Source organism: Monodon monoceros, unplaced genomic scaffold, assembly GCF_005190385.1.
Source record: "Monodon monoceros isolate NGI ecotype Baffin Bay Population unplaced genomic scaffold, NGI_Narwhal_1 Super_Scaffold_2, whole genome shotgun sequence".
Classification (NCBI taxonomy): domain Eukaryota; kingdom Metazoa; phylum Chordata; class Mammalia; order Artiodactyla; family Monodontidae; genus Monodon; species Monodon monoceros.
The window spans coordinates 9091780-9116045 of record NW_021703776.1 but is presented as its reverse complement, the minus strand read 5'-3'; the positions used below and the strand labels follow the sequence as shown (position 1 = coordinate 9116045).

The 24266-nt window shown below is 52.1% G+C and overlaps 1 protein-coding gene across 2 annotated transcripts; it reads right to left on the bottom strand.

The window, feature by feature from the left end:
• Positions 1-382: 382 nt before the first annotated feature.
• Positions 383-23978, bottom strand: NPC1L1 (NPC1 like intracellular cholesterol transporter 1). Of its 2 annotated transcripts, XM_029233779.1 has the most exons (19): positions 23925-23978; positions 21405-22930; positions 18994-19094; positions 18470-18642; positions 18106-18234; positions 17514-17696; positions 16280-16394; positions 16025-16152; positions 15442-15579; positions 15102-15191; positions 6236-6426; positions 5948-6072; positions 5228-5354; positions 5009-5064; positions 3738-3888; positions 3297-3528; positions 3025-3138; positions 2785-2947; positions 383-919 (listed from the first exon to the last, which is right to left on the bottom strand). In XM_029233779.1, the coding sequence occupies exons 1-19, from the start codon at positions 23976-23978 to the stop codon at positions 720-722; spliced, it is 3996 nt and encodes a 1331-aa protein (XP_029089612.1). In that variant the 3' UTR covers positions 383-719. The 2 variants fall into 2 exon arrangements, with proteins under 2 accessions (XP_029089612.1, XP_029089611.1); XM_029233778.1 differs by lacking the exons at positions 383-919; positions 2785-2947; positions 3025-3138; ... (7 more) ...; positions 15442-15579; positions 16280-16394 and having other exon boundaries at positions 16105-16152.
• Positions 23979-24266: the final 288 nt, after the last annotated feature.

Genomic DNA, 24266 nt, shown 5'->3' with positions numbered 1-24266 from the left:
CAACAAGTTGGTTGAACAGTGTAAGTGTCCTATTTATAAAGTATAAATAGATACATCTTGTCTGATCGGTTTTTGCCACCAAATGAGTTTGTCCCAAACTTACAGGAGAAAAAGAGACAAACACAGTAGGTTTTCAGAGCTTTGGGAGCTCTGAATTCCACAAAAGTGACTGTGGACTCATAGCAGAAAAATAATTGGGGACAATGTGATTGCCCACTAGCTGGGGAATGGATAAAAACACCGTGTTCGTTCACACAATGGAATGCTGTGTCGCAGTTCAAATGATTGGACTAGATCTCCCCGTATCAACATGAATAAATCAAAAAAATGTATGTTGCGTGCAAAAATAAAACAACCTCATTGCAAAAGGATAGGTCAAGTATAATATCAATTAAGGAAAACTTTTAAATGTGCAATAATATTATATGTTTACATACACAGAACTAAAGTTTTAAAACTTGCATGAGGAGGACACACGTCAAATTCAAGAGGTGGGTCAGGACCAGATCACACCCACGCCATCGCGCGCCACCTCCATCACAATCGTGTGTCCCTGTGGGTGAGACCTCATGGCCAGAGGGTGACCTGTCGCGGGCACTCCTGTGGGGACAGCCTCTCCCAGGCCCTGAGGGCGGGGATGGGTCAAGGGACCCCCACAGAGGAGCCCTCATGGCCCCTCAGGTCAGGGCCGGTGAGCTTGGACAGGGGCTCCGGCTCCATCAGAGCTTCTGCCTATTGTGAGGCCGAGAGCTACCCAGGCCACCCTCGCTCTTGGCAGGACTTTCAAAGCCGTAGTTGACATAGACACTGTTGGCCGTGCTCGTCGGGGCAGGGCGCTTTGACCAGGAGGCCGCCGTGGCTGCAGTCACCTCCCCCTCCTGCTTCTGCAGCTGCACCAGAGCTGGGTTGACATCAGGCCCTGCAGAGGGATAGGTACAGAGGACCACAGTCAGGGAAGCGTGTGCTGGATGCGGGGCGCAGGCATTTGCTGTGGCCTAAAAAGGAAGTTCCTGAGAGCGAGAACTAAGCCCGAAGCCCTCCACCTCCACCACTGCCCCTCGCCCCAGCCCTCGCTCCACCCTACACCTAAATGCCAGTAGCCGTTTCAGCCGCCATCTGCGCCCAGCCCCTGGCCCACCTGCCTTCCAGTGCAGACCCCCGCCATCCGGGGATCTTGCAGGGGAAGCCCCCAGACGCCCATGGCCTGTGACTGCCACCCCCTCCTCTCTTCATGGACACCCCATGCAAGCGCTCCTTGCCGAGAGAAGCCGTTCCTCACTCTGTTGTCAGACTCAGGTCAGGGAGGGGCCCGGGGGTCTCTGCGCCTGCCACTCGCCTCTCTGTCAAGATCCCAGGCCACTCTGAGGGGGCAGGACCTGCGAGCTCCTTCCTCACTCCCGGCCACTCGGAATCTCCAAGGGGTGGCCACAACCTGTGGGACCTGTAGCTCCCCAACTGGGTGACCCCTGGGGCTGTCCTCCTCACCACCCACCATCCCCAATACACTCTCCTCTTCCAAAGGGGGTCAGGAAGTTTCTACAAGATGCTGGTGCCTTGGGTAGGGGTGCTGGAGCTGTGTAGCCTCCAGATACACAGCGTGTGACCAGCTCTGTGACTGGGGTGGGAGTCTCAGTTTCCTCATCGGTGAAATGGGGATGAAAACATTACCTACCTCCAGAGGTGATAAGACGACTAGTGCACATATATTAGAGCACAAACACACCCTTCTGTAAATGTTTTCTCTAAAATTACCATTGTTATTATTCTGGGTGTCAGGGAATGGTGCAGCATTGAACTGCTCTCAGCTTGCCCACCGTAACAGGGGGGACGCTTCGTCCTGCGGGCCCAGTTTAAATCTCTGTGGGGGTGGGGCGGTGGAATTCCCTGGTGGTCCAGCGGTCAGGACTCCGTGCTTTCACTGCCGAGAGCACGGGTTCAGTCCCTGGTCGGGAACGAAGGTCCCGCAAGCTGCCCAGTGCGACCAAAAAAAAAAATCTCTTTTGGGGGATGGGGTGTGTAAATGACTGTGCTCAACAATGAGGAAACAGAAATGCACGTGTTGCCGGTAGGAGTTTAAATGATAAAACTTGCTGGAGGGCGTTAACCATTGGCATGAATAATCAACATTCACAGACTGGACTTTCTCCAGGAAATATTGGAGGATGAGGTCAAAGATTCAGCCACAAGGATGGTCATCGCGGCACTGGCAATAACATGGAAAGTCAGGAATAGTCTAATGTCCAGCAGCTGCGAGCTGGTTAAATGGACTGTGGCTGATCCATAGGAGAGGATATGTTTTTCGACTGCAAGTAGTCACCCATGAATGAGTCATGAAATCAATTTCGCAGATTAACACCAGCATTTTTTTAAAAATCAATGATAGACTAGAACAGAAAATATCCAAGGCTTCTCCGGCAGTGTCATTTTGTGAAATGCTTGTTCTACTCTGCCTGTGCGTGTCCATGCCTGTACACATCACCTCTCAGTGTGAAAATATATTTCCTGCTGAAAGTCACGATCAAAAGTTCAACAGCACACAGCACAGGACCATACGGCCACTGAAAGTGTTTGAAACACACATCTGACAAAAAAAAAAAAAAAAAAGATGTTTTCACATGTTAAGTGAAAGACCCCAGTTTTTCCAAGCCAGGAGGAACTGTGTGCTCGCAGTCTGGGCGGTGACTGTCCCGAGTAAGCAGGGCTGTGTGTGTTCGTGGCATTTTGCCTGTGGCCTGGAGTCATGAGGGAGGGGCCTGGCAGTGTCAGAGGACCCCAGGCGCTCACCCAGGTAGCTGAGGATGACCGGCAGGAAGACCAGGCCATGCAGCAGGCCCAGCACAGTGATGAGGAGGTTGAGACGGAAGAAGAAGGTCTGGATGAGCTGCGCCTTGGCCAGGCCCAGGACGAGGATGCCGGGCAGGTTGGTCATGGCCACTCCTGCGAACACCTGGGGGTCACAGGTGGGCATCAGGCTGGGCACGGGGCAGCTGGCCGAGGGCTACGTGAGGCAGCCCATCCACTCACCGCGCTGCCCATGGAGATGGTGGCCTCCTTGGCCCTCTCAAGCCGCGTGGGCTTGGTGCTGATGGCAAAGGAGCGGGTGATGTGGGACACGAACTCCACAGAGATGCCCACCGCCTGTGGGGAGAGAGGGGGCTTCAGCCACAAAAGGGCGGGGGCAGGGGTCTCCACCCAGACCAGCGGGCAGCACCTAGACTCTAGAAAGAGCTGGGGTCGTCCTATGAGGCCAGCACCCCTCCTGCCCTGGAGCCCTGCCCCTTCGGCCAGCAGGTTACCGTGACCAGGTTGATGAGGGACACAGCATTGTAGCTGATATCCCACAGGGTCATGAAGCCCACAGTGTCCACCAGGATCATGATGATGGAGAACAGGTTGAGGAGGCCGGAGCAGATGTCCATGCCCAGCAGGAAGCAGCAGACAGCGAAGGTGGGCAGCAGGCAGACGGTGAGCAAGAATACCCCCTCAGGGACCACGGTCAGGTACTGCTCATAGAACACGTTGGTGATCCTGCGGGTCGCAGGGCACAGTCACCACTCCATGGCTTCCCACGCCCACTTCAGGATGAGCATGCAGCTAGGGGAGGGTGTCGGGGGGCCCGGGCCCAGATGCAGCCCGAGCCTCCCTGCTGCAGCCCATCCCCACCCAGCAGCCGCCCTCACCAGCCCAGCACCCTCACCCGGGCCCACCTCCCTGCATCCCAGTGCCCAGGGACTCACGTGTAAGGGAAGACCTCAAAGTCTGGGTCGGTGCCCGGCACCTTCCGCAGGTCGGCAGTGATGTTGGCTGCCAGCGCCCGAGCTGCCCGCAGAGCCTCCGTGTAATCCTGAGAGTTCTTCAGCGGCTTGTGGTAGGCCATGAACCGCGAGGCTGCAAAGGTCAGAGCCTGTGCCAGGTGCCCTCAGAACCCCCAAGGGATAGCGCCCGGCTGGGTTCAGGGCTCTGCCGCCACCATTTGGGAATTCTTAATACATTTTGAGCAAAGGGCCCAGCATGTTGGTTTGGCCCCAGTCCTGCAAACTCTGCAGCTGGTCCTACTGCTGTGCAAGACTCAAGTCCCAGCCCTGCCTCTGAAGGATAGAGCTTGCAGAGATCTCCCAGGACTTCCTGGTGGCGCAGTGGTTAAGAATCCGTCTGCCAACGCAGAGGACACGGGTTACAGCCCCGGTCCAGGAAGATCCCACATGCCGCAGAGCAGCTAAGCCCGTGCGCCACAACTACTGAGCCTGCACTCTAGAGCCTATGAGCCACAACTACTGAGTCCATGCACCACAGCTACTGAAGCCCACGTGCCTAGAGCCTGTGCTCCACAACAGAAGAAGCCACTGCAACGAGAAGCCCAAGCACCGCAAGGAAGAGTACCCCCCTCTCACCACAACTAGAGAAAGCCCGTGCGCAGCAACAAAGACCCAACGCAGCCAAAAATAAAATTAAATTAAGAAAAAAAGAAGAAGAGATCTCCCAGATGAACCCAAACGCTGCTCTGTATGGTTTCAAAACATGCATTGGATTTTTAAAATTCATTTAATTACTTTTCCAATGTACATATTCCTATAGGAAAGGACCAGAAAGGGAGACAGAAAAATGGAAACAGCTTACTTAACAGAGCTGTGCATCAGGGCACCCACTGGGTAAGTCAACAGTCATTCATTTAACCAGGTGCCCACTGCCCACATCTGGGTGTGACTTGTGCCTGAGAGAAAAGGATGTGGGTGGCTCCCGGGTGTGGCATCAGCCACTGAAAAGTCCATGAACGTCACACTGACCTTGGATTTGGGGGTGGGGAGAAGGAAGCAGGGCAGAAATGGGGTAAAGTCTGAGGATGTGGAGCTGGGCAACGTGACCTCTGAAGCTAGGGCCAGGGCAGTTAGAAGTCCTCCATAAAGGAGGGAGGAGAGAAGGTTCGAGGTGGAGAAGCTGTTCCCTGGGACTCGTGGGGCCCCCGGAGCAGCTGACTCTGGTCTTCCCCTCCAGTCGAGGCCGTGCTTACCTAAGACCTGGCCGTCTGGGCCCAGATTCACGGAGGCGCTGTACGCTGCCAGGCCGCTGCAGGGAGAAGAGCAGAGCAGGTTAGCCAAGGATCGGGCCCCTCCGTGCGCCTGGCCTGTGGCCGCTCCCAGAGAACCCACACTGCCTCCTGCCCCTCTGTGCCCCCGCCTTGGGCGCCCACACAGCTGTCCTCCCTGGTGGACCCGCCACCCCAGCCTACCCTTTGGGACATTTGATGTTGGGCTCATCGCTCAGGAACCAGGGAAGATACTTGTGGAACTGCTCCACTGATGGCCGGACAGACCCTGCTGTGTGTCTCATGCAGTTCTTCAAGCAGGCCAGGGAGTCTGCAAAGAGAGCAGGGGCTCCAGGTGGCGGCACCCACAAGGCCAGTCAGCGCCCCCTCTGCCCACCTTGTGGTCCTTTCCCATCATGATCCCCACGCACTGCCACTGCCGCAACAGGCGTGGGTACTTCTGGAGAGATTTGCATTTGTCTCTAACTATGGGAGGAGTTCCCCTCTCAGTTATGGAAACAGCTGGTACCTATGAGCAAGTGAGGAAGAGAAGTTTGGGACAGAGAAGCAGCCACCACGGGGCCTCCCCGCTCCGCCTACAAGCGCAGCTGCTCCAGGGTAGGGCCACGTGCCGATCCCAGCTCTCACTCGACTCCCTTGGCATGTGAGCAGCAGCCTGCCCGGCGGGTGTGGGCACAACTCAGCAGGGGCATGAGGGGGTGATTGCCTGGTGGGCCAGCTGGGCGTCCACACATACGGGTGCAGTCCCCCACACCTGTGCACCAAGACGGGACCCCCCCGCCCCGACTGACCCTGCCGAAGAGCGGGAGGGGCTAAGAGATCCTCCACCAGTCCTGTCCTTTTTCTAGCCTCAGTTTCCCCAAGATGTAGTGGGCCCTGAGCCCCCAGAGGCCCCATACTCACTGACAGTCGAGGGGCAGAACTCATCTTTATTGGGGCCAAAGACATAAAGGCGGCAGCAGGAAGATGAGGACAGCCAGTCAATGAAGTCGTCCACCCAGGAGGAGGCAGGGATGGCCAGGTAAGACCTGAGGGTCGGGGAGAGGAGCTCAGGGGACAGGACCACACAGGCAGGCTGTGGCGGGTCCTTCCTACGGTCCAACCTTCACTCTGGGCCTCCCCAGGCACATGGCAGCAGGTGGGCAGCAGAGCAGGGTAGGGGGACAGCCAGGGGTGGGCTGGGGCACTCACTCATCAGGGAACTCGGCGGCGTACTGGATCTTCTGGGTTAAGGAGAAGTTGTTGCAGCCTGCACTGGAGCAGATGGCGTTCAAACCTGCCTCACTGGAGAAGTTGTAGCCCCCAGTGGTTACAAAGTAGACTGGGACCCCCACCTCAAAGTAGCGGTTCAGAAAGAGGAAATAGTCAAGCAGGTACGAGTCCTGGAACAGAGGACAGTCAGTGAGGCCAGGGCCAGACACACCCCAAGAGCCTCACTCCAGCAAATGCTCAAGAGGTACACACACAGAGGTGCATGCTCACAGGGGTACAGAGATACATGCTCACAGAATCACACATACGGTTCCATTACAGATGTACATGGTCAGAGGTGTGCCCATAGAGGTACACACTCCAAGGTACACACATCCAGGTATAATTACAGGTACATGCACAGAACACACTCATGGAGGTACATGCACAGAGCATCACATGCCAGCCTGCATGAACACACTCTGACACACACACAAACATATACACATAATTTTACCCCTTCTTATCATCCCCAGTTTGGTACAGGCACAGTCTAACAAGTGACCACAGACTGCACAGACACGCACATGTAAACACCCATGTGCACACCCTCAAGGCCATGTGCCAGGCATCTGCATGGCCTGTTCCCTTCTCCTATAACGTAAAACCTCAAAGTGACATCAGGGATGATGTTGGAATAGGAAGAACCAGGATTCCACCTCCCCACCTAGACTCCAACTGCACTGGCAGAATCTGTCTGATGTAACTATTCTGGAATTCTGGGGTCGATTGAGGGCTTGAAGCTTCCAGAGGATGGCTTGGATGGTTCTTAGCATGGTACTGGCTACTCATCCTTCATCCTCCCAGCCTGAAGCAGGCAGCCATGCACACATTCCAGGAACAGTTTGCACACAGCTTGCAGGATCCAGGGTAGGCTATAAGGCCCATCTCTTAAATATCAAGGATATGTGTTCTGATCACTCATTGCTGCTTCTGATATCCGTAGAGCAGACACAGAGTCAGGCACCATTAAAACCTTCACCTCAAGCTGAAGTTACTTCCAAGATATTTAAAGAGCAAGTGCTTGATTTATTGTTTTTCCCCTTCATATCTCCCTTTTTCTCCTTTTGAGAGCCAGACCTTTAAGAAACATGACACTCAAAATCAACCACAAATACAGGGGAATTTAAACAGTCACTGCTCATGCCTGGGGAAAGGTGAAGGCTCAGAAAAGATCTGGAAAGACTTTAACTTTACATCTCAGGCTGATCTCCATGACAGAGACATCAGTAACAATTAAGTTTTTAAAAATAAATAAATAGGGCTTCCCTGATGGTGCAGTGGTGGAGAATCCGCCTGCCAATGCAGGGGATATGGGTTTGACCCTGGCCCAGGAGGATCCCACATGCCGCGGAGCAACTAAGCCCACGTGCCACAACTACTGAGCCTGCACTCTAGAGCCCGCGTGCCACAACTACTGAAGCCCATGCACCTAGAGCCCGTGTTCTGCAACAAGAGAAGCCATGACAATGAGAAGCCCGCGCACCGCAATGAAGAGTAGCCCCCGCTCACTGCAACTAGAGAAAGCCCATGCACAGCAACAAAGACCCAACACAGCCAAAAATAAAAACAAATAAATAAATTTATATAAATAAATAAATAAATAAGCAAACCCTGGGGAAGGAAGAGAATCTGATCTCTAGAGTTACTGTGCACTCTCAAATGTCCATTTTTCAACAACAATAACAACGAAAATCATAAAACATACAAAGACTCAGAAAGATATGGCCCATACCTAGGAACAAAAATTAATCAACAGACACCATCCCTAAGAAAGACCAGACAATGGATTTATTAGACAGAGACTTTAAAACAACGATCTTAGAGATGCTCAAAGAGCTAAAATAACATATGGACAAAGTCAAGAAAAAGATGTATGAACAAAATGGAATGATCAATAAAGAGAAAACATAAAAGAGAACCAAAAAGAAATTCTGGGGCTGAAAAGTACAATAATTAAATAAACAATTCACTATAGGGATTCAAAAGTATATTTGAGCAGTCAGAAGAAGAATTACCAAACATGAAGATAGGACAATTGAAATTATCAAGTGAAGAAGAGAAAGAAAAAAGAATAAAGGAAAATGAACCTGTGGGACATCATCAAGCAGACCAACATACGCATCATGGGAATCCCAGAAAGAGAAGAGAGAGAAAGAAAGAGGAAGAAAGATTATTTGAAGAAATAACAGCCAAAATTTCATAAATCTGATGAAAGATATGAATATAAACATCCAAGAAGCTTAACAAACTCCAAGTAGGATAAACTCAAAGAGACCCACACCAAGGCACATTACAATTCAGCTGTTGAACGATAAAGACAAAAAGTGAATTTTGAAAGCAACAAAAGAGAAGAAGCTTATCATATACAAAGGATCCCAAATAAGATTATAAGCACAGTTCTTATTAGAAAACTTGAAGGCCAGAAGGTGGTGGGTTTGTATACTCAAAGTACTTAAGGGGAAAAAACTGTCAACCAAGAATCCTACTTCTGGCAAAACCGTACTTCAGAAATGAGGGGAAGATTAAGACATTACCAGATAAACAAGTGCAGAAGGAGTTTATTGCCACAAGACCTGTCCTGCAAGAAGCACTAAAAGGAGTCTTTCAAGTTGAAATGAAAGGATGCTAGGGTATAACTCAAAGCCATATAAAGAAATGAAGATCAGTGGTAAAGGTAAATACATCGAAAATTATAAAAGCTAGTTTTATTGTAACTTTGGTTTGTAACTCCATTTTTTTATTTCTACATAACTTAAGAGACTAATACATAAAAAGTGATTAGTCTGCATTTTTGGATACACAGTACGTAAAGATGTAATTTTGTGATAGCAATGACTAAAAGGAAATGGAAAGGAACTGTATAGGAACAGATTTTTTCTATGTAATTCATGTTAAACTAGGATAAATTCAACAAATTTTAGGATATTTAATGTAATCTCCCTGGTAACCACAAAGAAAATAGCCATGGAATATACACAAAAGGAAATGGGAAAGGAATTTAAGCATTTCACTATCAACTAAACAAAAAGAAGATAGTAATGCAGGAAATGAGAGACAAAAAAGCTATAAGGTATATAGAAAACAAATAGCTCAACGACATAAGTAAGTCTTTCCTTATCAGTAATTACTTTACATGTAAATAGACGAATCTCTCCAGAAAGAAGTCAGAGGTTAACAGCATGGATAAGAAAAACATGATCTGACTACATGATGTCTATAAGAGACTCACTTGATATCCAAAGTTGCCCACAGGTTGAAAGTGAAAGTATAGAAAAAAGATATTCCATGCAAATAGTAGCCAAAGGAGAGGTGGCTGTCCTACTACCAGGTAAAATAAAAAGGTTACAAAAGACAAAGAAGAACATTATATATTAATAGAAGATTCAACAAAGCAAGAGTAAGTGTGTATAAACAGTTACACACCTAATGAATGACCATCAAAATCTATGAAGCAAAACTTGATAGAAATGAAGGGAGAAATAGAAAGTTCTACAATAATAGTAGGAGAGCTCAATACTCCAGTGTCAATAATGGTAGGACACACAGACAAGATAATTAAGGAAATAGAGGACTCGAACAACACAATAAACTAACTAAATCTAACAGACATATGCAGAAACTCTGCCCAACAACCACAAAATACATATTTCTCTCAAATACACATGGAACATTCTCCAGGATAAACCATGTGTTTGGCCACATATTAGATCTCAACATTTAAAAAGATAGTTATCATATTATATATATTCTCAGACCACGACTACATGAAGTTAGAAATCAGTAACAGAAGGAAAACTGAAAATTTCACAAACTTGTAGAAATTATACATCACACTCTTAAACAACCAGTGGGTCAAAGAACAAATCAGAAAGGAAATTAGAAATTTACAGATGAATGAAAATGAAAACATAACATGCCAACACTTATGGGATGCAGTGAAAGCAGTGCTAAGGAGGAAATTTATAGCTATAAATGTTCACAATAAAAAAGAAGAAAGATCTCAAGTCATCATCCTAACTTACAGAACCAGAAAAAAAAAACAAAACTAACTAAACACAAAGCTGCCAAGACAAAAGAAATAATAAAGATTGGAGCAGAGATAAATAAAATAGAGAATAGGAAAACAATATAGAAAATCAATGAAACCAAGAATTGGTTCTTCAAAAAGTTTGACAAAAGCAACAAAGATTTACTTATGTCGACTAAGAAAAAAAGAAAAGACTCAAATTACTAAATCTGAATTGAAAGTGGGACACAACTACTGATTCTACAGAAATAAAAGGAATTGTAAGTAAGTACTATGACCAATTGTATGCAAACAAATTGAATAACCTAGATGAAATGGACAAATTCCAAGAAACACAGAGCCTACCAACATTGTGAAAAGAAGAAATAGAAAATCTGAATAGACCCATAACTAGTAAGGAGTTTGAATCCATTTTCAAAAATCAACTCAACATAGAAAAGCCCTGTACCTGATGACTTCACTGGTGAATTCTACCAAACATTTTAAGAAGAATTAACACCAATACTCCTTAAACTCTTCCAAATAATTGAAGAGGAGGAAACACCTTTAGCTCATTCTATAAGGCCAGCATTGCCCTAATACCAAAGCCAGACAAAGACACTACATGAAAAGAAAGACTACAGACAAATATCCCTTATGAATATTGATGAAAAAAAATCCTCAACAAAATACTAGCAAATTGAGTTCAACAATATTTTAAAAAGGTTATACACTGTGACCAAATGGGATTTATCTCAGAATTCAAGAGTGGTTCAACACGTGAAAATCAGTCAATGTAATACACCACATTAATAGAATGAAGAGAAAATCACATGATCATCTCAACTGATGCAGAAAAACTTTTGACAAAATCCCACATCCTAGGAATTCCCTGGCAGTCCAGTGGTTAGGACTCAGCGCTTTCACTGCTCTGGCCCGGGTTCACCCCCTTGTTGAGGAACTAATATCCTGCAAGCCGTGCAGCGTGGACAAAAAAAAAAAAAGAATTCCACATCCTTTTATGAAAAAAAAACTCAGAAAAGCAGGAGTACAGCAGAGTTCCTCAACATGATAAAAGCCATAGATATGAAAATCCCATAGCTAATATCATACTCAGTGGTAAAAAACTGAAAGAATTTCCTCTAAGATTGAGAACAAGATAAGGATGCCTGCTTTCACCACTTCTATTCAACATAATACTGGAAGTTGTAGTCAGAGCAGTTAGGCAAGGAAAAGAAATTAAAGGCATCTAAACTGAAAAGCAAGTAAAATTATCTCTGTTCATAAAATACATGATCTTATATACATATATAAAACTCTAAAGATCCACCAGAAAAAACCCGTTAGAACTAATAAATTCAGCAGAATTGTAGGTTACAAAATTAACACACAAAAATCAGTTGTATTTCTATACATGAGCAATGAGTAATCCAAAAAGGAAATTAAGAAAACAATTCCATTTACTATAGCACCATAAAATACTTAGGAATTAACTTCACCGAGGAGGTGAAAGACTTATACACTGAAAACTAAAAAACATTGCTGAAAGAAATTAAAGAAGACAGAAATTGAAAGACATCCAATATTCATGAGCTGGAGGATTTAATATTGTTAAGATGTCAATAGTACCCAAAGCAATCTATAGATTCAGTGAAATCCTTATCAAGATCCCAATGATTTTTTTGCATAAATACAAAAATCCATCCTAAAATTCATACTGGAATCTCAAGGGACCCCAAATAATTAAATAATCTTGGCAAAGAAGAACAAAGTTGAATGACTCATATTTCCTGATTTCAAAATTTACCACAAAGATACAATAATCAAAACAGTGTGACTGCAAAAAAAAAAAAAAAGTGAAATTTTGGGGCTTCCCTGGTGGTGCAGTGGTTGAGAGTCTGCCTGCCGATGCAGCGGACACGGGTTCGTGCCCCGGTCCGGGAAGATCCCACATGCCGCGGAGCAGCTAGGCCCGTGAGCCTGTGCTCCACAACAGTGAGAGGCCCGTGTACCAAAAGAAAAAAAAAAAACAGTGTGGTACTGGCACAAAGACAGACACATAGACCAATAGAATAGAACAGAAAGCCTAGAATTAAACCCTCACATATATGGTCAAATGATTTTTGACAAGGGAGCCAAGACCATTCCCACCAACAAATGGTGCTGGGGAAACTGGATATCTACATGCAAAAGAATGAAGTTGGACCTTCAAAAATATACATAAATATATATAAAAATCAACCCAAAATGGATCTAAATTTATGAGTTAAAACTACAAAACTCTTAGAATAAAACATAGGGGGAAAACTTCAGTACATTGGATTTGGCAGTGATTTATTGTTTTTTGTTGTTGTTGTTGTTTTTGGCCACGCCACAAGGCTTGCGGGATCTCAGTTCCCCAACCAGGGACTGAACCCGGGCCCTGGCAGCAAAAGCCCAGAGTCCTAACCAGTAGACCATTAGGGAACTCCTGGCAAAGATTTATTCTTGAATATGACACTAAAGGCACAGTTAACGGACAGAAAAATAGACAAATTAGACTTTATGAAAATTAAAACCTTTGGTGCATCAAAGCACACTACCAATAGAGTAAAAAAGCAACCGACAGAAATGAAGGAAATATTCACAAATCACATATCTGATAAGGGATTGATTATCCAGGATATCTAGAGAACTCTTAGAACTCAACAACAAAATCCAATCCAATTCAAAACTAGACATTTCTCCAAAGGAGCTATACAAATGGACAGTAAGTACATGCTTAACATCACTAATTGTTAGGGAAATGCAAATCAAAACCACAGTGAGATACCACCTCACACCCATTAGGATGGCTATTATCAAAAAAGAAACAAACAAACAAACCAAAAAAACCCAGAAAACAACTGTCGGTGAGGATGTGGAGAAATTGGAACCCTGTGCGTTGTTGGTAGGAATGTAAAATGGTACAGCTGCTGCTATGGCAAACAGTATGGAGCTTCCTCAGAAAATTAAAAACTAGAATTGCCATATGATTTAGCAATTCCACTTCTGGGTATATACCCAAAATAATTGACAGCAGGGTCTCAAGGAGATACTTGTAAACCCATGTTCATAGCAGCATTATTTCACAATAGCTAAAACGTGGAAGCAACCCATATCCATCAACAGAAAAATGGTTAAGGAAACTGTGATGTATATGCATTCGTATACATATGAATATTCTTCAGCCTTGAAAAGGAAGAAAATTCTAACACGTGTTACAACATAGCTGAACCTTGAGGACATTATGCTAAGTGAACGAAGCCCATCACAAAAGGACAAATAACGTATGATTCCACTTACATGAGGTGCCTAGATTAGGCAACTTCAGAGACAGAGGGTAGGATGGTGGGTGCCAGGGGCTGGGGGGAGGGGATGGGGAGTCAGTGTTTAATAGGGACAGAGGGTCAGTTTTGCAGGATGAAAGATGGAGATGGATGGTGGTGAGTGTTGCACAACAATGTGAACATACTTAAAATGGCAAATTTAATGTTACGTATATTTTACCAGAAGAAAAAACGGAGAGAAATAAGCTTTATAACCTCATAAGAAACAAACAAATCTCCCCCAAAGAAAAATAAACAAAGGGCATAAACAAAACCTCAGCTGGGTCTTGCAGCCCATCACCACCTTCCTTCTCGCTCATTGGCTCTGCCCACCAGGTCCCTGATGCCCATCCTGGGGGCGCTGGGGACCCTCTTCTCTTCAGCCCTGTGAGCAGCCCTCAGGGCCACCATGGGTGGCAGGGTCATTCTGCACCCTTGCTGGCTTTGCTGCCTCCTCTTCCTCCCTATGATGGCTCGAAGGTGCCGTCCTGGCTGTCGGCTCTCCTCCCACCTCATCTTGCTTCCAAGGCCAGCACCACCTGCAGATGGCTACCCAGACTACTCATCCCAGGGCTCCTGCCAGCAACTGGACTCCCATCACCCTGCCCAGGGTGGCCCTGGGTGTCCGAGCCCTCATGACGCTCTGCCTCCCCCGGAGCGCGGGCACGCAGACCTGCTTTCCCCCAGCCACCAGCCCACACCACCTCTGGTTGCACATCCAGACGAGCCTCTCCGATGTGTGCTTGCTGGCCCCAGCCTGGCAGTCAGCACCCTTCCCCACCCCCGAGCCCCGGCCTCCTGCTCTCGGGCTCTACCACCACTCCTCCCCACACCCAGTCACTCCCACACCCAGGAAATGCACCTGGGTGAGCCCCAGCCTCCCACGGGTCCGTGCCGTCACCCTTGCTGCCTTCCTCTGCAAATCCCACTCATGCTCAGATGCCCCTCGATCTCTCCTCTGCCCAGGACCCTCAAGTCACAGAGGTCTTTCCTTCCACTCTTCTGCCAGCCTCCAAGAACTCCCAGTACCTGGTGGGGAGGGGCTGCCCCGGCTCACCTAGGAAGAAGCCCCTGACCCTCACTGTCTTTCAGAGGACGGTACGGTGACATGGGCTGCTGCGGAGCCCAGGTCTGAGGATGTGGCGTGCCCAGCAGAAGGCAGGTGCTCAGCGAGCCTGCCCTGACAATCATCTCAAGCGGCTCCCATGGCCAGCCCCTCAGGTGCCTGGTCGTCTCTCTCTCGGGGCCTGGGGCTGGCGCTGAGCTCCTGCGCTTTCCATACATGATGTGGCTTCTCTTCCCAGCCCCACGTGATGAACGGTCCCGCACTCCTACCACGCCCCTGCTCCATGCCGCCCCACCAGCTGTGTGCTGCTGACCCTCCCCACGTCCCTGGGGGCCGAGGGCAGGGGAGGGAGGGCACCCACGGGTGGCCCCAGGGCCCGCTCACCTTGGGCAGGGCCAGCTCCTGGTCCAGCCCCACTTTGATGTAGCACATGAAATAGAGACTTGCTCCAAACATGGCCAGGAAGAGCAGCAGCTGCGGGGGGAAGCGCCGTGTGAAGGCCTCCTGCCCAGCAGCTCCCCAGGCTGGGTCTGGGCGGGGTCTCGTGGGGAACATTCTGGAGTTAGGCAGGCTTGAATCTCAGCCTCCCTCTTGCTTCAGCTCCTGGACCTGGGCAAGCTCGACACCCCTCCAAAGATGACGGACGAGGCGAGGGTCCAGGCTGAGCAGACCCCTGTCCCCGGGTGGCGCGAGGCCCCCCAGCTTCCCCTCCATCCCCACTCACCACGACCACACGGGTGAACCGGTGCAGCAGGAACGGGATGTAGAACTTGCGGAAGCATCGGAGCAGTAGCCCCTCGTCCTGGCTAGGCGGGGGCAGCTCCCGGGCGCTCTTGCAGCAGCAGACGTCCAGCCGGGAGGCCTGGAAGGAGGCAAGCGCTCAAGGTGGCCCCAAAACAGACCCCAGGGACCGCCTCCCTCCCATGGGGTGGGAGAGCCACCTTCCACAGGTGGCCTGTGCCAGCACCACCCAGTGGGGACATGCCACTGTGCGTTGCCTTTATCTCTATTTTCTACCTTGATAAAACACCTTTGAATTTTGCACCATCACGGAAACAGGAACTCCCTCCCTGTCAGTCTCTCATTTATATTTTATGTCATGACCTCGTGTACTTTAGGAGGTTTGATCATATTCCCCCAAATTACCAAAACGAGGTTGCTTTGGGACATTGGGGACTACATGGCCCAAATAGTCCAGCACTCTGTTGCCGCGCTCAACGCCACACTCTGATCCTTTACTTCTACACAGTAAAGCCACCCCAGCCCCAGCCAAGATGGGGGTCCCTTGCTCTCTCCACCTCCCCTACCTCCTGCCTTCTGCTGTCAAGGGAGAGCAGGGCCACGAAGGCCGACATCTGCAGCAGGAAGTCGAGAAGCAACGCGAAGCCGGAGGTCAGGGCAAAGGTCCGCACAGCTGGCATGGGGGTCAGAGCTCCTGGTGGGGAAGGGGACCAAGGTTGAATCTCAGGGCCCGGCACCCGCTCAGACGGTACAAAGGGAAAGCAGGCTGCCAGCCTCCAAGAACTCCCAGTACCTGGTGGGGAGGGGCTGCCCCGGCTCACCTAGGAAGAAGCAGATGGCCTCGGAGAGGCTGCAAAGCAGCATGCTGGGGGCCACTCTGCCCAGGGCTCGGCCGATGTGGGCCTCCCGCCCCTCCCCAGGCCTCCGTGGCAGTCTCTGTGTGGGGATGGCAGGGACACGGTCAAGATCCAGCCAAGGGCTCTGTTCCTCGCAGGCCAGCAGGGAGCTGGCACGTGCCACCCGCTCCCCCAGGCACAGCCATCGCCTGGAGGCCCAGCCAGGCCTGAGGAAGTGGCTCCACCCTCCCCAGTGCGAGCAGACCCTGCCAACACTGTGCTCGGCCACATCTTCCACTTCTCAGGGCCTGGCCCAGAGAAATGCTTGGCACGTCTGGGGATCATCCTTGCTCTGACCCGTCGTGGAACCCTGAACGTTCACTAACAGGAGAGGCTAAATGGACCCTGAGTTGTCCTTCCATGGAATGCTACCTAGTAGCACAAAGACAGAGGTGGCTGTGTGTGGGACAGAGAAGAACAAACCTGACTCCATATTGGATCTCTAAACTTTGTGCTCTGTTGGCTGTGCTTAGTCATGCTGGCTCTGAATCTTTTGTTCAAGAATGTTGCCTATGGTCTGAAATATACATGATGGCCCATCCTCAAGGCTCTGACCTTTCAAGGTATAACACTTTTCCATTCACACAGAGATAAAAAAGTTGCAGAGCAGAGTCTAACATGTGTCTTGTCGGAGGTTTATAGGAACATTGTGACCAGACCTACATGGACAGCTGCAAGAACAAAGGATTCCTGGCACCAAAAAGTTTGTAACAACAAGCCACACCCCCTCCCCTTTTAGTATAAAAGAAGCCTAAATTCTAACTCGGGTAAGATGGTTCTTTGGGACAGTAGTCCACCACCTTCTCAGTCTGCTGGCTTTCCGAATAAAGTCACTATTCCTTGCCTCAACATCTCGTCTCTCGATTTATTGGCTTGTCATGCAGCAAGCAGTATGAGCTTGGGCTCAATAACATATGTGCTGTGTGACACTCTTACCAGACAGTATGTGGGGCTGACAGAGAGCAAGTTCAGGTGACACAAATGGTATGAATACATCTATGTGAAAGATAAATAAACGCAAAGCACTGTTTTCTACAGGAATTGTACACATGGACATCAGCGCTTAGGAAGAGGCCGTAAGAAGCCCAGCAAACCCATGCAGGGCTGCACCTGGGCATGTAGGGGCGGTTGGGGGTATATAGAACTCCTGCCCCCTTACCTGGTACTCGAGAACGAAGATGAAGATGTTGTCGGCCCCCACGGCGAGCACCAGGAATGGCACCACTTGCAGGATCACCAGTGACGAGGGGACACCCAGGTAGGAGAAGAAGCCCATGGAAGCCATGACTGCTCCCAGCACCACAGCCACCCCGCCCAGGCCCAGCGTGGCCTTGGAGTCCACCTGCAATGGGATCAGGCTCAGCCTCCTGGCTGCGGGGCTACCCGATGTGCCCCCAACCTGAGTTAGAGGAGGGCAGAGGGCAGGCTTGCTCCATGCTTCTGTGTTTTGGCCGCTCTGCAGAGCCATCCTCCCAAGGGCAGGCCCTGTGAGCCTGCCACTTCTTCCTCAAGCATGCATTGTAAGATAATGTAAATATTAGCTTTGCATTTGCACAAGTTGGGGGTGGGGTATTGTCAGGGAGCAGAATGAAAACTTTTGAAACAGAACACCTCAAGAAGCATCACCCTTTGGGGGAGCCACTCTGGGTGTGTCCACTCTGCTGTTTTGAAGTGCTCTGGAAAGCAGGTTGGAAAGGTTCTAAGCACCCCGATGGGCCATCCCCACCCTCGCTGCTCCCCTCACTTCTCACCAGTACTCGGCGCCAGCTGGAGTAGCTGCCCAGGGCCAGGGAGATATACAAGAAGATGACGAGGTAGCTGACAGCGAAGATGGGCAGGTCCTCGGCTGTTGTGCTGTTGATCTCATCCTCCAGGGAGCGCTGTGGACGCACACCCGACCAGCCCCACTGACCCAAGGGCTCGGCCAGCAGGCACTGTGTGCGTGAGCCACCGTGAGCCCCGGCAAGGCTGTGAGAACAGCTGTCGCATCACCCCATCCTCCTGGGCAGGCAGACGCTAGCTAAAGGTCACTCAGGAGGGGTGAGGACATGATGGGGACACAGGACCCCACCCAGAGCCACTTGAACTGTCCTCCCCAAAGCCAGGGGACCCTACCTCCGCCATGAATGTGACCTGGAACACACCAGCCATCCGACGCTGGAAGGCTCGCATCTCCTCCAAGAAGGCGCCCTCCCAGAGCTTAGCCTGGGCCAGGCGGGGGTCCCCAGGAGGGTAATTGTTGAGGGAGAAGGTCATGATCAGGGCCTCCGCCTCAGAATAGTCCTTCCCTGGAAGGAGAAATGCTCAGTTACCCTCCAAGCGCACCTCTGCTTTCCTCCCCGACCCCAGCTGCACCGCTGTTTCCCCTCCCTCTCCCCTCCTCATCCAAGTCATTGTCGAATGACTACACCCCACTTCCCTCTCTCAGCCAAAGGCAAAGTCTATGGGCCCAGGCACAGAACCAGAGAACCCGGGCAGGGCTGGGACAAAATGAACGGGGTGGCAGAGGAAGGACAGAGGATGGGCGGGTCTGCAGCCACCCCCAGGCAGCAGGAAGCCCTTTGCCACTCCCACCCTTCTGCCCTTGACTCCTGCCCCGTATGTCCCCTCACTGTCCTCCCGGGGGCCACCCAGCTTACCTTTGTAGCCCCCCACGGCGAGGAAAGGGAAGACGGGCGCCCCGTAGTCAGCCATGCAGCTCAGGGCCAGGGCCGTGCCATCTTTGTAGGTGAGGGGGGCGCTGGAGGGAGAGGAACGCACCTTTCCTGATCCCACTCCCATCTCCGTGGCCCGGGTGCCCCACCCCGGACCCGCAGCGCCATCGCCTGACCCTGTGGTCAGAACATTTCTGGGCCCAATCCAGAGTGAACTGGAGCTCCCTGAGCGAGGCCTCAAGCTCTCTCTCCCCTCATCCCAGCCTCACCCTCCCGGCTCCGCCATCATGTCCTCCCGGATGCGGTGGGTGGGTGAGCGTTACACACGCTCCCCTGGGGTGGGGGCCGGAGTCTGGCACACAAGCCCCCCGGGTCCTAACCACCAACAGAGCCACGCAGGCCTCACGCTGCCCTTAGCCTCCTCCTCCCGCCAGCCCAGAAGCCTCCAGGCCCAGAGGTGGGAACTCTTTCTTTCCTTGGACAGCGTACCAGCCCTGCAACCTTGGGCAGGTCTCCATGCCCTCCACTGAGCCCTTTCTGCGAACACATCACACGTGCGTGGACGAAGCGCTCATTGTGAGCAAGTGCGTCCGTCAGTCACCAGCTGGCTGGGAGTGCTGGTTGCTGTGTGACCTTGAGCAGCTCACCATACCCCTCTGAGCCTCAGTTTCCATGTCTCTGAAATGGGGATAATCGGGCCACCCAAGAATTGTTGTGAGCATCCAAAACCAAAGTAAAGCCAATTCGAGGACTGGAAACCTGGGGTCAGAGCGTCCTCCCTGACCTGCCTGTTCTGAGGGCCAGCCCTGCGGCTGAAGCACAGACTCTGGGAAGCAGCCCAAACTTGGCTTACCTGAAGGGTGGGAGCCCTGGCTCCCCTGTCCAATCCAGAGGTTCTCAGGGTGGCATGGGGGCCTCGGGAGCCCTGGAGACCCTTTCAGGGGTCTGCAAGGTCAAAACTATTTCCATAATAACACTAAGATGCTGTTTGCAATTTTTACCCTTCTTCGATCTCGAGTCTGTGGAGTACAGACAGTTCACGGACATGGCTCTAGTTTCCATATTGCCGCTAACATCTAAGAAAAGATCACTTGGGGACTTCCCTGGTGGTCCAGTGGTTAAGAATCCTCCTTCCAATGCAGGGGACGCGGGTTCGATCCCTGGTCAGAGAACTAAGATCCCACGTGCCAAGGGACAACTAAGCCCACGCGCCTCAACTAGAGAGAAGCCCGCATGCCGCAACTAAGACCCAACGCAAAAAAGAAAAAAAAAGATCACTTGCTGAGCTTTGGTGACGTATCAGAGCAAATCCACAATTCTCTGGAAAGGCTATTACAACACTCCTCCCTCCTCTGGCTACACGAGTGCGTGGCCAAGCATTCTCGCTTAGCTTCAACCAACAGGCCAAACGCAGAACCAGATGCCAGGATCCATCCAGCATCTGCTAAGCAAGACCCTAACGAGATTTGCAAAGATGCAGAACAATGCTGCTCTTATCACTCCAGATATTTTTGGTACAGAAAATACCATTATTTTTCATAAAAATATGTTATTTGTGGCAGCATGTAACGGGCCTATTATTGTTATTTTTTAAAGAATTAAGAAATATTTCGTCATTTCTCCGTTTTACTTTCTCACGTGGTAAATGTCAGTAGATATAACCTCTATCCAAACCCAAGCTCTCTGGAGTCCTCGGTCTTTTGTCAGAGTGTGAAGGGACCCTGAGACCAGGCTTTTGAGGACCTCTGCCCATTCCAACCCCAGAGAGCCTCAGTGGCTGCCTGTCCACCTACCTGCTCCCCTCCAGGCTTGGTACCTCTCAGACCTTCGCTCTTGGTCCCAAGGCCCAGCGCCTTCACTGGCCTCCTGTTTGCACCACGGCAAAGTGGACACAGCCGGGGACAAAACCCCAAACAGCGTGAAGGGGTGTAGCTGCAGCCTGCACAAGGGTACCCGGCCCAGGCGAGCAGGACCTAAAACCAGCCCCGGCCCCTGCCCTGGCCCGGGGCACCTCACGGACTACCCATTGCCCTGCTGGCGTGCATCCAGGCCCAGCACAAAAGCAGAAAGGAAAATAACGAAGCACACCCATGAGCAGGGCCCTCGGATTGCTCTGCGACCCTTAGACCAAGAACACACAAGGATGGGCCCTATGTCAGGAGCGCTGCAGAAAGACCGCGTGGAGGCTCTGATGGTCAGGTGCAAACCAGCTACAGTGAGCACGCACCCCGCTTACGGCGTGCGGGTCCGAGAGGGAGCACGGAAAGAAATGGCACGTCGCCGCCCCTGCAACCGAGACCCAGAGCCACACGGGGCCTCTCATTTTGGGCTGTGTACCTGGCCTGGGCCCCAGGGGGCCCATGCCGACCCCAGCAGCCACGCCCGCGAGCACTCACTTGGCGCAGTAGAGAAAGTGGTCCTTCCAGTCCACCTGGGAGGTCTGCCCCAACAGCGTCTGGTTGGCCGTGAGCAGCAAGCGCGTGCGGTTGTTCTGGAAATACTGCAGGAGGCTGTTGACGCAGCAGTCGGAGAGACTGGCGTTGTGCGGGTTGAGGGGGGCGTAGCAGGTGTCCTGCAGGGAGACGTTTCGCTGCTCCTCTGGCGACCACACCTGCAGGCGCCGCAGCCTCTCCTGCAGCTCCAGCACCTCCAGCAGCAGGTCAGAGGACAGGATCCCACTGAAGTTCTTGGGCCCCAGCAGCAGGGAGTCATACCTGTAGCGGGGCCGGCCAGGTGCCGTCAAGATCACCTGGTTGGTTCGGAAGAAGGGGCCAAAATGCTTGTCGTGGAATGCCTTCTCACTTCGGGCTCGGCTGCTGGGGGCTGACCACAGCTCCACGGGGTCTGTGGTCAGTTCTATAAAAGCCAGGCCCCCTGCCATGGGCACCACCACAACAGTGGACACCACCAGGATGGTCACTGGCCACGAGGCCACCCACGTGCCCCAGCACTGGAAGCACTGGCTGAGGACGGTGTGGGTGGAGAGGCTGAGCCGGTGGGCGAGACTGATGCTCGCCTCGGGGCTGGGCGTCTTGCGTTGGCACCGCTCGGCCAGGCGGGACCACAGGAGGAAGGCGGTGAGCAAGGCGAAGACAGAGCAGAGGATGAGGGTGAGGGCCAGGCTCCCGACCATGCGGCCCAGGTAGAAGGTGGGGTCCAGGGCCGGGGGCCGGGCGATGACGGGGCAGGAAGCAGTGCAGTCCTGGCAGGAGCAGGCCGACGCGCCGTAGCCCAGGGACCGGTTGCAGGGCACGACCTCATCGTTCAGAAGTTGCATCACGCTGCCCTCGGCCTGGCTCGGCTCCCACAGGTGAAAGGTGATGTCCAGGGGTGCCAGGCCGTTCCCCGTGTCCCCCTGGAAATTGAGCCAGCGCTGGGCATTGCAGAGGGCAGAGCCGTAGACACCGCACATGGAGCCCACCACCAACGTGGCGGCCGCAGGGATGCGCACCCGGCTGCAGGAGTCGTAGGTCTGCTCGGCGAAGCTGCGCTGGTAGTAGGCCTCATAGGCCACCACCGCCCGGGGCTGGCTGTCCCCCTGCCCGGCCACTCGGGTCACGTTGATGAAGAGGCTCTGGTTGGAGCTGCAGGTGTTGTGACAATGCAGGCTCACGAAGTTGTCAGAGCAGGCAGGGCAGCGGGTGAGGAGGGCCTTGGTGACCCCCAGGCTCATGTCCAGGGCCACCAGCTGTTTCGGGGAGCAGCAGGCGTAGGTGGTGTTGGGGCCGGTGTAGAGGCGGGGACAGATGCTCTGCAGGAGGGTCAGGTGGTCACCCGTGACGTGGCGAGCAGGCGTGTTGTCCAGGCAGGACACGTTGGTCAGTGAAGCCAGGCCTCCAGACAGCTCCGGGTTCTCCCCGCACTCGTCGTAGAAGGCGCAGTATCCGGGCCGGTGTATGGGCGTGTACAGCTCGCTCTGGGCCTGTGGAACAGGGCAGCATCACCCCGAGCCCCAGCGCCGGCCAGCACCTCCGGGTAGCTGATGGGGCAGCGGGTGGCCAGGACAGGCGTGGAGAAGGAAGCAGAGCAGGGCGGGTAAGGGGTGGACGCCAGGCAGGTCCAGGATGCCAGGGATCCTGGGGGAGTGCTGGAGGAGGTGGGGCGCCGAAGCAGCACGTGGGGCTCCCAGTGGGGTCTGAGGGTGGTGAGCGGATGGGAACAGCCAGGCCTCCACCCTGAGCGACAGGGTCACTGGAGAGAGAGGTGACCTGGCACATCTGCCTTTAGCAAGGTCACTCCGGAGGGTAAGGGGACAGTAGTGACAACGGGGTCACCCAGGAGACCCCTGGAAGCCACTGTGTGGTCCTGCTGAGAAACGATGACCCCTGGACAGGTGGAGGGCTGCTCCAAGGGGCCGTGTGGATGCAGGCCCTGTGCACCTGGGGCACCATTGCCGTTACTGGCAGCTGCCACCGTGCCCAAGCTGCAGCCAGGGCCCCTCTTGGAGATTCTGAGCAGAGCTTCCCCTGCCCTTACCTGCTGGGGGCTGAAAGCCTTCACCCACCTTCCCAGACATGCAAATGAGCAAGAAACTTGCGAGGCAAGACCTCCTCCCAAACCTAGATGCTAAATCCTCATTAGGTGATTCTCCCCCCGAACCCATGCCGTCAGCACCCCGGGACTGGCTCCTCCCTTAACCTTCCACCAACCGTCTTAGGCCAGGACACCCACAGAGGACCAGGAATGGGAGGCACTCAGTCACACCCAGTCCAGCTACCCCCTGCTCAACGCTTGTGTCCATCTAACCCCGCGACCTGAAGACTTGAGCAGCTCAGGGCCCTCGACCTGCACCCCTCCTCTGGGGAGCCTGGGATCCCTCATCTGTTTAGAAACTGCCCCCTCCCCAGACCCCAGGCCCTCTCTCACTGTTGCCAAGCAGCCCCCTGCCCGGGGTGGACATAGGGCCTGGGACTCACCAACTTCAGGAGCAGAGCCCAGAGCAGCCAGCCCTTCAGGCCGACCTCCACCATCCTGGCACTGGGAAGGGGTCAGAGGGTAAGTGAGGCCAGGACTTGGGGACAGCCAAGGGCTGGCTCCTGGCAACACACAGAGCTCACTGCGGCTGTACATATACTAAAACTGGGGACGGCCTACGAGGCAGCTTCCCCACCCGGGACAGTGTCATCCGATTGAGTTGGGGACCAATGGGGCTGAGCCCTGCACCTCCCAGGGCTCCCAGCTGGTTAATGATCCACCTCACTTGTCCCTCCAACCTTTGGCTGCACCCTCTCAGTTGAGCCTCCCGGGGTGTCCCCTTC

Coding starts and splice junctions, on each gene's coding strand:
- NPC1L1 (XM_029233779.1), bottom strand. CDS start 23,978: ATGGTGGAGGTCGGCCTGAAGGGCTGGCTGCTCTGGGCTCTGCTCCTG. Junction 17,697..18,105: donor CCAGCTGGCGCCGAGTACTG/GTGAGAAGTGAG, acceptor ATCCCATTGCAG/GTGGACTCCAAGGCCACGCT. Junction 3,139..3,296: donor CCCTCATCAACCTGGTCACG/GTAACCTGCTGG, acceptor CTCTCCCCACAG/GCGGTGGGCATCTCTGTGGA.